Here is a 13,030-nt window from a genome sequence, read left to right on the forward strand (position 1 = left end):
TGGCGGTTCCTAGGCCGAGGAGGTCTCCAGGTCCCTGTGGGCAATCCTCCCAGGAGCTTCTCTAAGAAGGAGGAAGACAAGCTGTTTCCTGGTGTGGGTTCATGAGAGAGTTCTGGGACAGGCAGCGGTGTTTCCTCAGCTCTGCTCCAGTGGGTTGTCAGAGGCGAGACCCCGCTTTCTCGGGGGTGGCATGGGGCGGGGGTGAACGTTCCCAGCCCCAGGAGGAAAGGCGTCCGTGAGGCCTTGCTCCCCCAGCTGGAGGGAGGTGACTGCGGACAGCGTCAGGCAGGTTCCCTTTCCAAGCAACACAGCATCCCAAAGTACAAAAGCACAACCCGGAGGGCGGCCTCAAGAAGCCCTGCCCCAGCCCAGCCTCCACCCATTCTCCATCCCTGCATTCCACACAGAGGAGCAGAAGCCCTTCAGGTCTCTGGGGGTTCACGGTGGAGGGGGGAGCAGTGGGGTGTGCCCCTGGCACCTGGCTGGGAGCCAGTTGCAGTGGAGAGCAGTATCCAGAGTGGACAGGGGTGTGGGACGGGGGAATCAATGGAAAGGGGCAGCGAGGGGTGAGTCTGAGCTTTTGGTTGTGTCTCCTCGTGGGCCGGTCCCCGCGTGTCTTGAGGAAGTGGAGGGGGTTGGCTCTGGAGTTTGCCTGCAGTTTTCGGCGGAGGCCTGAGTCCAAGGCCAGGCCAGAAGAGGTGCAGGAGAGCGGGTCAGACGGAGGGCAGGGGTCCGAGGGTGTCCTTGTGGGCGGAATCTTCTCGCAACTTCCAGAGCACTAGGTGCATGCAGGCGCTGGCGTCCTCCCTAGGGCTGTGTCCGCTGGCGCTGGTCTGGATGCTGCGGCTGAGGTAGCGGGCCACGAGGCTGCGCAAGGAGCACTTGTAGGGGAGGCCGCGGGGATGGGGGAAGAGCACAGCCGTGTCCACCACGGAGTGGTGGATGAGCTTCAGGGCTAGCAGGTCGCACTGGAGGCTGTGTCCGATAAGGATGGTGTCGGCGCTGAACAGGCTCAGCAGGGCAGTCTGCACGTGGGGCAGCCTGGTGCGGCAGGAGGCCAGGTGGTCGTGGGTCACCCCCGAAAACCTGGTGTTGTAGTCGACGATCCGGTTGTTGGGCTTGACGAAGGTGTCGTAGACGACCCGCATCTCGGTGTCCACCACCGTGACGCGCGTCAGCTCCAGCCCGTGTGTGGTGTAGCACATCTCGCAGTCCAGGGCGTAGACTCCTGGGTGGGCGTCCTCCCTGAAGGGTTTCTCCACAGTCCTCACGAATCCTTGCAGGTCTTCCTTCCTGCCATCCCGGACGTGTTGCCTGGCCACCTGACAGCCCCTGGAGCCCGCAGGCGCAAAGCAGCAGGTGTAGCGGCTCTCCCAGCCAGCGGCCACGGGTTGGTGTTGGAGCCGTCCCCAGTGATAGCGACACAGGTCGGCGCTGACACAGCGGCCCGAGGAGGACACGGCGTACTGGGAGCCACAGCGGCAGCAGATCCTCACCCCGTGCCTGGGCTTGTCCAGCGCGCCCAAGAGCAAGGCGGCCCCTGGTTTCTGCGGGTGGGGGAAGGGGTAGCCGTGCCCGTGGAGCTGCTCCTGGCTCAGCACGTAGTCCCGGAGGCGGCTGTACAGGGCTGCCCTGTGCAGACCCGGCACCACGCTGGGCACCAGACCCCTCAGCTTCCTGAGCACCTTCAGGGCCAGGCGCACGTAGATCTCCTCGCTGGGGCTGCTGTTGTAAGCCATCTGCTCCTCGCTCCAGGCCATCTGCACCGCCTCTTGGGGCCGCGAGAACTTGTGACACTCCTCCAGGAAAAGGCTGAAGTAGCCTTGGCGCAGGGCCGTGGAAATCCGTCCCTCTGACGCTTTCTTCACAGTGGCTTTCCTGAATTTCCCCAATGATGTCCCACGACCTATTCGCCTGGAGGCCACGGTGGTGAGCTTGGTTTCCGCCCCTGAGAGCAGGCACATCTGTGGCCCACTGCTGAGCTGTGGACCATTATCAGACTGGCCGCTGCTGCTCCTACAGGTCCTCTTGGTACTGGTGATGGCTCTGGCGAAGCCTGGGTTGTCTCCCAGGAAGTTCCTCCTCCTCTTTTCCACGGGGTCTAAGAAGATGCCTGGCCAATCTTCGTGCTTCTTGGTGGTTGGCTCGGCAGGCAGCAGCCAGCAGCACTCTTTGCTCTGGGCAGGCCTGGCGCCAGGGCCACACACCTCCTGATTGGGCTGGGGCCAGCCCCGGGGCAGAGCTGGGCCCCTCCTCGGCTGCTCCGCCTTGATGACAAGAAATCCTGGAGCCTTGGCGCAGGTGTGGGCTTCCCTGGGCGCGACACAGGGCCAGGACCCATGCTGGCTGGGCAAAGATGCCTCCCTAGCCGCCCTCTGAGCTTCTGGGCACCCGGCTGAGAAGGAGTCCTGGGCACTAGGCTTCCCCATCATGGTGTCTCCAAGTCCCGCAGCTCCCTCCAGTGGGGCTGCTCTCCTCGCCTGGCTCCTAGCAATGAAGGCCTGGCCCTGCCCCTCAGCCCTGATATAGCCCAGGGTGGGCGGGGAATCCCGGGCCTTCCTGTCTGGGTGTGCACCTAATTCCCTCACCTTGGATCAAAACCACAGCAGCCTGAGGCCCCGCCTTTTACCTGTAGGAAAAGGCAGGGGCCTGAGTCAGAGAAGACCTCCTGCTTTCGAAGCTCAGAGCCAGGTTCTCTACCCTGAGCTTTTCCCAGAGAACTCACTACATACAATCGCCCCCCCTCCACACACAAACACACACACACACACACACACACACACACACCGACCCCCCCCCCCCCCCCAGATTCTATAGCCTCCCAACCCTCATTGTCTCAGGACAAGCCAGGAAGAAAGTCCAGCTGGGAGAGTTGGAGTGCCCAAGAGAGCGCAAAGCACCAGGAGCCATGTGTCCCTAGAGTCTGCCATCCCTGGGGGCCTCTGTTTGCCTGAGCTCAGGCTTCTCTTCTCTCGCCTTCTCTGGGAGCCCTCGCTGGCCTGTGGACAACCTGAGGACACGATGTGGGCGGGATGCACTTTTCCCACGAACACGGCCTGTGTTGGGTACACCTAGAATCCCTCAGCCCTGGAGCACTGGGAGACGCCTGCTGCAGACAGCTGGGCTGGGAAGACCAGGACCCTAGCCCCTCCCAATCCCGACTGACACCCCCTCCTCCTCCCTTCCCGACTTGACCTAAGGACCCAAACTCAGACTCTTCCTTCCCATATATTTGTGTCTTAGGACTAGGACCCGTGTCTTCTCCCATGGATAATATTGCTTTCTATCTTCGGCTCTGTTGCTCTGTTTGGCTTGGGGGCTGGGGGGTTGGATTTGGGTTGGGGGGTTGGATAAGGGGGATGGACGTCATTCCCACTCGACCGCTGAGCCACGTCCCCAGTCCTGTCCTGTACTTTCTTGACATCCAGGGTCTCCATGTGTTGCTTGGAGCCTTGCCAAGTTGCCGAGGCTGGCTCGGAGCCGGCCGTCCTCCTGGGGCAGCCTCTGCACTTGCTGGGATTATAGGCGGGGCCCCAAAGCTCCCACCGGGCCCCGGGCCTCTCTCAAGCTACCTACTTCTTGCTATCCTTTGGAACTGAAGCTTCGCAAGTTCGCAGCCATCCTCAAACCAGAAAACACTAGGAACTTTCAGAAAGTCTCTGAGAAAGGAGGTGTAGTGTGGCTAGCATCCAGGAGCATAGCAGAAAAACTAGGTTCAAAGGGATCTGGCTTTGCTCTCTTTGGTTTCCTCCTACTAGGCCAGTTTTCCAAGGGCGGGAGGAGTTGCACTGGGAGTAGCCCAAAGACAGGGAAGGCGCCCTGAGGTGTTTCAGCTCCCTGTCCTACTGGGTATCCTCCTAGCCTCAAGACACCACCAAACCAACAGCTGGAAATCCCTCTTGATTCCCATGTGTTCTGTCTATGGGGTTTGGACCTGGTTTTCCTGGTCTCCCGGACCTAAGCCCTTGTCAAGATTTAGCAAGAGGGAAGAAAGAGCTCCAAGGCCAGGACCAGAAGCTTCCCGAGATGAGATTGTTTTCATGCCGGACTAGGGATAGTGTTTTTCCCGTCCCTTCGGAGTCACAACTAGTGAGAACCTCCCCATTCTCGCCTTCGCCATGCTTCCCCTTGGACTCCGATGCCCAAGCCAGAAACAGTGTGCTGGCCAGATCCGATCGTCTGGGGTTTGAAGGGAGGGCGACGGTGGCTTTGTTCGAAGAAATGCTTCCATTTGGGAAGATCAGGACGGGAAGAGATCTCACACCCATTTCCATCATTTCACTGCTCTTTCCCATGGCCCTAATTCAGGAAGAACTTTCCAGCACCCAGTGTTGGAGGGACAAGGGTTCAACGTCACTGCTCTGAATACTGCCCAAGGAATGATACGTGAAATACGAGTGAAACCCAACAAGGACCTTGGTAGGCAGGGCACAAGGGTCACTTGTGGGGGAGGTAGGCTCTGTGGTGTTAAAAGATGAAAGAGAGGTTTCATAGGGATGCCTTTCTGAGGGACAGGCTGCCACTTTAATCCACCGTTGGCACAAAGTTGGCTCTTCAATACTCAGTACCAGAGAGAGAAAATGGAGAGACAGTGAGAGAGAGAGAGAGAGAGAGAGAGAGAGAGAGAGAGAGAGAATCAGAGAAAGAGAAAGAGAGAGAAAAGAAGAAAAGATACTCTATGTGTGTCTATCTCGACTTGTGCAAATGTTAGAGGTGTGGTTTTTGTGAAAATCACCAGGTTGTGAAATATATTGGCCAGGGGATCCGTGAAAGTGAAGGATCTTCTGTTCAATGATAAGAATTCTTCATGCACCTGTGAAAGCTCAGTGCAGATCCGTTTTAAGTTGATTTGCTGACCAGGTCTATGTCAGTATCGACTTCCTTCGAATTTGTCCTTCTAACTTGCACTGCACTGGCTCTGAGGAATGGAAGCACAGCCTGTGTTCCACAGCTGGTTTCTGTGTGGCTGAAATCTTGCTGTTCCAAGGTAGTCACACCCCAGGTGGGTGCAGTTGAAACCCTCAGGTGAATCCTGAGTACCCCCAGGCAACGGGATGACCTACACCTAGAATCCCAGGGGCTCAGGAGGCTGAGGCAGGAGGATCATGAGTTGCAAAGCTGCCTGAGTGAGGGCAAGGTGACAGGCAAGTCCAGTGAGCCCCTGCCTCTCAGAGGATGCCAAGGACTGGGGATGTGGTTCCGTGGTGGAGTGCCCCTGAGTTCCATTCGTGGTACCCCAGAAAAAGATCATCCTGGTAACCCTAAAAGATGAGCCCCAGCAGAACGGAGTGAGAGCGCTTTATGACTGAAATTTCCCTCATGAGCAAACGTCCACCAAGGTGCAGAGGATGAGAAGAAATCCCGTGGTGAACACCTGTGTGCCCGCGGCCAAAGGGCAGGAATTCTTCAGTTGTTGCCCTACTCGATCCCTATATGGCCCACAAAGTGACAACCCCCCGAAATCCTGTTGTCTCTCCCTCACGGGAAGTCCATTTCCTAGGCCTTTGGCTCTGCCTTTCCCACACTTCTCTTCCCCATCCATTTCTTCTGTCCCTGCCCTGGGGCAGAGGTGGTCCAGAGAGCTCCCCCTGAGAGGGAAGACCAAGCCCAGAGACTGGCAGTTTCTGGGGGCTTCCGGAAAGTGGAGGGTGTGGGATCTCATCTGCTGAGGGCTTCGCTGGCTTGGTTGGCCCAGGTCGCAGGAGGCCAAGTAGGCTTGGAGAGGCCAATTCTGGAAGCCCCAGTGCAACCCCGTCCCTGAGAGACCAGAGAGGCTCAGGCTCACTCTGGGCAGAATCTCCTTTGTCGGCCACCTATGCCTCCGAGGCTCCTAGCTGACTCCCAGTCTGGCCGACTCCCCCACATCCATCCCCTGTCAAATGCCAACAGAAGCAGAGAGACAAGTTTCTCATCCACCAAACTGTATTGGAGATTGCAAAATCACACAGCGAATCGGGACAAATAGGCACGGGCCGGGCCGGGTGGGATGGGAGGGAACCAAGGAAAGTGGAGGGGTTTTATTGAAAAAAAAAAAAAAGAAAAGAAAGAAAAGAAATGGGCACGAGTCATTTGGAACCAAAGTTCATTGGCACTTGGGGCGATCGGGGATCTCCTGTGACGGGGAGTGGCGGTTCCTAGGCCGAGGAGGTCTCCAGGTCCCTGTGGGCAATCCTCCCAGGAGCTTCTCTAAGAAGGAGGAAGACAAGCTGTTTCCTGGTGTGGGTTCATGAGAGAGTTCTGGGACAGGCAGCGGTGTTTCCTCAGCTCTGCTCCAGTGGGTTGTCAGAGGCGAGACCCCGCTTTCTCGGGGGTGGCATGGGGCGGGGGTGAACGTTCCCAGCCCCAGGAGGAAAGGCGTCCGTGAGGCCTTGCTCCCCCAGCTGGAGGGAGGTGACTGCGGACAGCGTCAGGCAGGTTCCCTTTCCAAGCAACACAGCATCCCAAAGTACAAAAGCACAACCCGGAGGGCGGCCTCAAGAAGCCCTGCCCCAGCCCAGCCTCCACCCATTCTCCATCCCTGCATTCCACACAGAGGAGCAGAAGCCCTTCAGGTCTCTGGGGGTTCACGGTGGAGGGGGGAGCAGTGGGGTGTGCCCCTGGCACCTGGCTGGGAGCCAGTTGCAGTGGAGAGCAGTATCCAGAGTGGACAGGGGTGTGGGACGGGGGAATCAATGGAAAGGGGCAGCGAGGGGTGAGTCTGAGCTTTTGGTTGTGTCTCCTCGTGGGCCGGTCCCCGTGTGTCTTGAGGAAGTGGAGGGGGTTGGCTCTGGAGTTTGCCTGCAGTTTTCGGCGGAGGCCTGAGTCCAAGGCCAGGCCAGAAGAGGTGCAGGAGAGCGGGTCAGACGGAGGGCAGGGGTCCGAGGGTGTCCTTGTGGGCGGAATCTTCTCGCAACTTCCAGAGCACTAGGTGCATGCAGGCGCTGGCGTCCTCCCTAGGGCTGTGTCCGCTGGCGCTGGTCTGGATGCTGCGGCTGAGGTAGCGGGCCACGAGGCTGCGCAAGGAGCACTTGTAGGGGAGGCCGCGGGGATGGGGGAAGAGCACAGCCGTGTCCACCACGGAGTGGTGGATGAGCTTCAGGGCTAGCAGGTCGCACTGGAGGCTGTGTCCGATAAGGATGGTGTCGGCGCTGAACAGGCTCAGCAGGGCAGTCTGCACGTGGGGCAGCCTGGTGCGGCAGGAGGCCAGGTGGTCGTGGGTCACCCCCGAAAACCTGGTGTTGTAGTCGACGATCCGGTTGTTGGGCTTGACGAAGGTGTCGTAGACGACCCGCATCTCGGTGTCCACCACCGTGACGCGCGTCAGCTCCAGCCCGTGTGTGGTGTAGCACATCTCGCAGTCCAGGGCGTAGACTCCTGGGTGGGCGTCCTCCCTGAAGGGTTTCTCCACAGTCCTCACGAATCCTTGCAGGTCTTCCTTCCTGCCATCCCGGACGTGTTGCCTGGCCACCTGACAGCCCCTGGAGCCCGCAGGCGCAAAGCAGCAGGTGTAGCGGCTCTCCCAGCCAGCGGCCACGGGTTGGTGTTGGAGCCGTCCCCAGTGATAGCGACACAGGTCGGCGCTGACACAGCGGCCCGAGGAGGACACGGCGTACTGGGAGCCACAGCGGCAGCAGATCCTCACCCCGTGCCTGGGCTTGTCCAGCGCGCCCAAGAGCAAGGCGGCCCCTGGTTTCTGCGGGTGGGGGAAGGGGTAGCCGTGCCCGTGGAGCTGCTCCTGGCTCAGCACGTAGTCCCGGAGGCGGCTGTACAGGGCTGCCCTGTGCAGACCCGGCACCACGCTGGGCACCAGACCCCTCAGCTTCCTGAGCACCTTCAGGGCCAGGCGCACGTAGATCTCCTCGCTGGGGCTGCTGTTGTAAGCCATCTGCTCCTCGCTCCAGGCCATCTGCACCGCCTCCTGGGGCCGCGAGAACTTGTGACACTCCTCCAGGAAAAGGCTGAAGTAGCCTTGGCGCAGGGCCGTGGAAATCCGTCCCTCTGACGCTTTCTTCACAGTGGCTTTCCTGAATTTCCCCAATGATGTCCCACGACCTATTCGCCTGGAGGCCACGGTGGTGAGCTTGGTTTCCGCCCCTGAGAGCAGGCACATCTGTGGCCCACTGCTGAGCTGTGGACCATTATCAGACTGGCCGCTGCTGCTCCTACAGGTCCTCTTGGTACTGGTGATGGCTCTGGCGAAGCCTGGGTTGTCTCCCAGGAAGTTCCTCCTCCTCTTTTCCACGGGGTCTAAGAAGATGCCTGGCCAATCTTCGTGCTTCTTGGTGGTTGGCTCGGCAGGCAGCAGCCAGCAGCACTCTTTGCTCTGGGCAGGCCTGGCGCCAGGGCCACACACCTCCTGATTGGGCTGGGGCCAGCCCCGGGGCAGAGCTGGGCCCCTCCTCGGCTGCTCCGCCTTGATGACAAGAAATCCTGGAGCCTTGGCGCAGGTGTGGGCTTCCCTGGGCGCGACACAGGGCCAGGACCCATGCTGGCTGGGCAAAGATGCCTCCCTAGCCGCCCTCTGAGCTTCTGGGCACCCGGCTGAGAAGGAGTCCTGGGCACTAGGCTTCCCCATCATGGTGTCTCCAAGTCCCGCAGCTCCCTCCAGTGGGGCTGCTCTCCTCGCCTGGCTCCTAGCAATGAAGGCCTGGCCCTGACCCTCAGCCCTGATATAGCCCAGGGTGGGAGGGGAATCCCGGGCCTTCCTGTCTGGGTGTGCACCTAATTCCCTCACCTTGGATCAAAACCACAGCAGCCTGAGGCCCCGCCTTTGACCTGTAGGAAAAGGCAGGGGCCTGAGTCAGAGAAGACCTCCTGCTTTCAAAGCTCAGAGCCAGGTTCTCGACCCTCAGGCAGGCAGCAGTCAGCAGCACGGTTTCCTCTGGACAGGCCTGGCGCTAGGGTCACACACCTCTTTGTTAGTCTCTGGCCAGCCTACGGGCAGTTCTGTGCTCCTCCTGGAGGCTTTGCCTTGATGACAAGAAGTCCTGGAGCCTTTGAGGAAGTGTGGTGTACCACGTGCTGTCTGTACTGGTTAGAACACCCAAAAAGCCCGATTAGATGCTAAGTGAGATTAACTGCCTCCCTAGCCACCTTTGAAGTTCTGAGTACCTTGCTGAGAAGGAGTCTTGGGCCGTCAGCTTTCTGCTTATGGTCTCTCTGGTTCCTTGAGTTTCTGTGGCCCTTCTCTCCTTGTGTGGCTTGTAGGAATTAATGCCTGACACTGTGCCTCAGCCTTTTATAACAAGGTTGGGTGGTAATCCTTGAGCATCCAATCGCATCATGTTTGATCAAATTTCCCTTGGGTGAACAGCTTCTGGATTTCCTGGTTTCATCCTATCTGCAAAGGTGTGGTGATTGACTCAAGAGGATCTCTTGGTTTTTCACCTTGGATTCAGGTCTGTGTCCTTATCTTTTCTCTGAGAACTCTCTGATACCCTCTCTCTCTCCCCTGACTACCAGATTGGATAGCATTTCAATTATTATTGTCTTTGGGCTACAGACAAGGAAACTGAGGCTCAGAGAATTTTAGTGCCGAAGATAGCCCAAAGCACTGTTGCTCATGTCCCACATTGGCAAGGGAATGGTTACCCACCCATGGAAGTGATAGAATGGCTTCAAATTAAAAACTATGAAAGTAAGATATCAGAAAATAAAGCAAAAAAGGTGTGACCAGTTGAGTTGATAAGAAGTGTCTGGCTTTAACAAAGAAGAAGCCCTTACTTGCTTTATTCATAGTGGTATAGAGCAAAAGGGATTACAGGTTTAAGGCTTCAGTGGGAGGAGATCTTGTATCTGGGTGTGGCAGGGGTTTTGATTGCTGTTTGGCAAATTAGTACCATCCTTGGGGGCTGTGTTCAAACTTGATCTGTGAGCTAGATCAGGGTGCCAATGTGAATTGGGCATTGTTCTCTTTTTATTTTTGGTAATGGGGATTTAACCCCAGGGCACTTAACCACTGAGCCATATCCCCAGACCTTCTTATGTTTTATTTGAGACAGGATCTTGCAAAGTGGCTTAGGGGCTCTATAAATTGCTGAAGCTGTCTTTGAAATTGAAATTCTCTGCCTCAGCCTCCCGAGCCTCTGGTATTACAGATGTGCACCATGGTGCCCAGCTTTTTCTATGTTTTTTTAAAAAGAGTTGAAGGGAAAACGAAACAAGTAAACATTTATGAGAATAATATCAGTGCCCTGAACTTCTTCCTCCCATCAATCCTTCAAAAACAGAATCAACTTCAAAAGGAAGAAAGTAAATTAGAAGCTCCTGAGAAGCTTGAACGTGTGATGGTAGTAATGGCATGTGCTCTCTTGGCAGAGACCTGGATAAGCAAGCTAGATCCTATAAATTCCGAGTAAAAGAAAATCTGCTTTAGTGTACATGTGAGATGAAGGCGGTGTCCCTGCTTCCCTAGCAGGTCTCCCATAATTCTGGAGTGAAGTAGAAAAGCAGTATAATTTTCCTATCTCCTTAGCATTAGGGGCTAGGGGCCTTAAGAGCTTTCTCTGCTTAGACAAGAACACAGTGTATGAACTAGCTTAGAATGCTTACCACTCAGGAGCTGGGGGTTTGGTGGTGAGAATGCCCAGGTGACAATAAGTTATAGCTCCACAAATGGCAGACTGAACAAATGCCAATAACCAGTAGTCATTGCTTCCCAATACCAGCATATATTAAGGTTACAACATTTAAACACAAAAATGCTGAGTTTACCCAGAATGCACCAAGATTATGTGTTCTACCATCGGAGGTTAAAATAGATATTCACAAGTTATTAAAAATGTTTTAAAAAAAAAGACTACTCACACCTGAGGAAGTGGCGTGAAAATACTGTAACTCCTATGTACATTTATAACACTCAGCTACACAGTCTTAAAGTGTCACCCCCAAAATTAAACTAATTTCCAAGTTAACTTTAAATGTTCCTTAATTAGATATAATTAACTTACCACTCATTAAGGCTATTAAATTACTACTGAAATTACAGAGCACAAATATTTGAATTATCCTTAAATCCCAAGAGTTTACTTCAAATAAAAAATATATAAATAATATTTTCATTAATTCAAAAATCACACATCAATTAGAATCTGTAAACAAAACTGGAATGAGTATATTTCTAGCATTGGGAGTTGCTAAAAAATAAAAATAAAAAAGTATTGAACTTGGAGTCAGAACTACTGAATCTTTGTACCTGCAATTGCTACTGTGTGAATTTGAATGAGTCACTTAGTCTCTCTGAGTCTTTGAAGGTCTCAGTAGTAGAGCACTAGCCTAGCATGCACAATGTCCTGGGTTGAATCCCCAGCACTGGGAAAAAATTTTTTTTTAATTTTTAAAAGGATCTTTCCCATCATTCATTACTATCCAAAGTACATGTATGAAGACATGAATTGGTGTGAATATACTATGTATACAACCAGAGATATTAAAAATTGTGCTCTATACATGTAATTAAAGAATGGTAATGCATTTTGCTGTCATATATAAACTTAAAAATTTACATAAAAAAGGATAGTTCTCAAAGGATTGTTGAAAAAATTGTTTTTATGCAGCAAATTCATATTGAGTGCTTACTATCTGTTAAGCACTGAACACTGGCTCTAAATACTGAAAATGGAAAATTAAAACATATGATCCCTGTCCTCAGTGAATTCAATTTTGTAGAAAAAAAAGCAAGATAACAAAGATTATGACAAAGATTTATACTTTTTATAAATAAAGTTATGGGAAAAAGAAAAGCAGCACAGAAGAGAAAGCTTGGAGCAGTATTTAAGAATGGGCAAGATTCAGGATGATAAAGTTGGAGAAGAATCTTAAAAGATAGAATTCCTACCATACCACTTCATTACTCACAAAAATCAAGTCGAATCCTTAGAGATAAATGCTGAAAAAATGTATCTGATGAAAGTTGATATATAAATTAATCAGGGATTTTTAGTCTGAAATAAATCTAAATTAAAGTCTCAATAAAAAAAATCACACTTGATGGTAATTGAACTTAAGTCAAAAGTTCAACTGAACCAATAAAATATCAAAGGATGTGGCACTTCTTGTGTGCCTCACAATGTTAAAAGAAACATTAATAAAAGTTTATGAGTTGTTTGTATTTATTTATTTATTTAGGTACCACTTAACTACTGAACCACTGAGTTGCTTAGTGCCAGCATTTTTATATTTTATTTTGAAACAGCATCTCACTAAGTTACTTAGGGCCTCACTAAGTTGCTGAGACTGGCTTTAAACTTATCATTTTCCTGCCTCAGTCTCCTGAGTCACTGGGATGCCATATTTTTTCCCTTGAGGAATTTACTCTATTTAAGTCAAAAAGATTCATATATTTGAAATAATTCAAAATACTTGCAAAATAATACAAGTTTATATATAACACAATGCCAAAACTGCATTATATAATATAAATGAAAGAAGAGTCAATAAGTGAAATGAAAAAGGGCTGCCTGGATTTATGTAGGAAGATTGTGAAAAAGAAACCCTTACTAGATGGACATCCAGATCTATCAGCATGACCAGCTGTGCTTGTCTCTTTAGTTAGATGAACAAAAACTCCAATGTAGTCTTATATCAAAGCAAATAAAAGTGAAAAAAAAGAATAAATTTAAATGTCACCAAATTCAAAGACTATACAATGTGTCAGGCACCGTGGTGCATGCCTATAATCCCAACAGCTCAGGAGGCTGAGGCAGAAGGATTGCAAGCTCCAAGCCAGCCTCAGCAAAAATGAGGCACTAAGCAACTCAGTGAGACCCTGTCTCTAAATAAAATACAAAATAGGGCTGGGGATGTGACTCAGTGGCCAAGAGCCCCTGAGTTCAATCCCTGGAGCCCCTCCATTACACAAAAAGAGACTACACAATGTGCTCACAACTTATTTATGGCTAGATTGCTTAACCAGGAAGAAACATTCTGAACCTCAAATATCAAATGATTGACATGGGATTTGATTTTTACAAAAGTTTATCTGGAAAACTGTACTTTTCTTCCCAGAAAAGTCATATATGTAATCAGAGAGTTCAACCATGAATATGTCACT

General features: G+C 52.6%; 2 protein-coding genes across 2 annotated transcripts; both read right to left on the reverse strand.

The window, feature by feature from the left end:
• Positions 1 to 713: 713 nt before the first annotated feature.
• LOC139705520 (putative exonuclease GOR) lies at positions 714 to 2,432 on the reverse strand. Its single transcript, XM_071611755.1, has one exon. The coding sequence runs from the start codon at positions 2,430 to 2,432 to the stop codon at positions 714 to 716; it is 1,719 nt and encodes a 572-aa protein (XP_071467856.1).
• A 4,406-nt stretch (positions 2,433 to 6,838) lies between these two features.
• Positions 6,839 to 8,557, reverse strand: LOC139705521 (putative exonuclease GOR). Its single transcript, XM_071611756.1, has one exon. The coding sequence runs from the start codon at positions 8,555 to 8,557 to the stop codon at positions 6,839 to 6,841; it is 1,719 nt and encodes a 572-aa protein (XP_071467857.1).
• Positions 8,558 to 13,030: the final 4,473 nt, after the last annotated feature.

The sequence above is a fragment of the Marmota flaviventris genome, chromosome 4 (genome assembly GCF_047511675.1).
Source record: "Marmota flaviventris isolate mMarFla1 chromosome 4, mMarFla1.hap1, whole genome shotgun sequence".
NCBI lineage: Eukaryota > Metazoa > Chordata > Mammalia > Rodentia > Sciuridae > Marmota > Marmota flaviventris.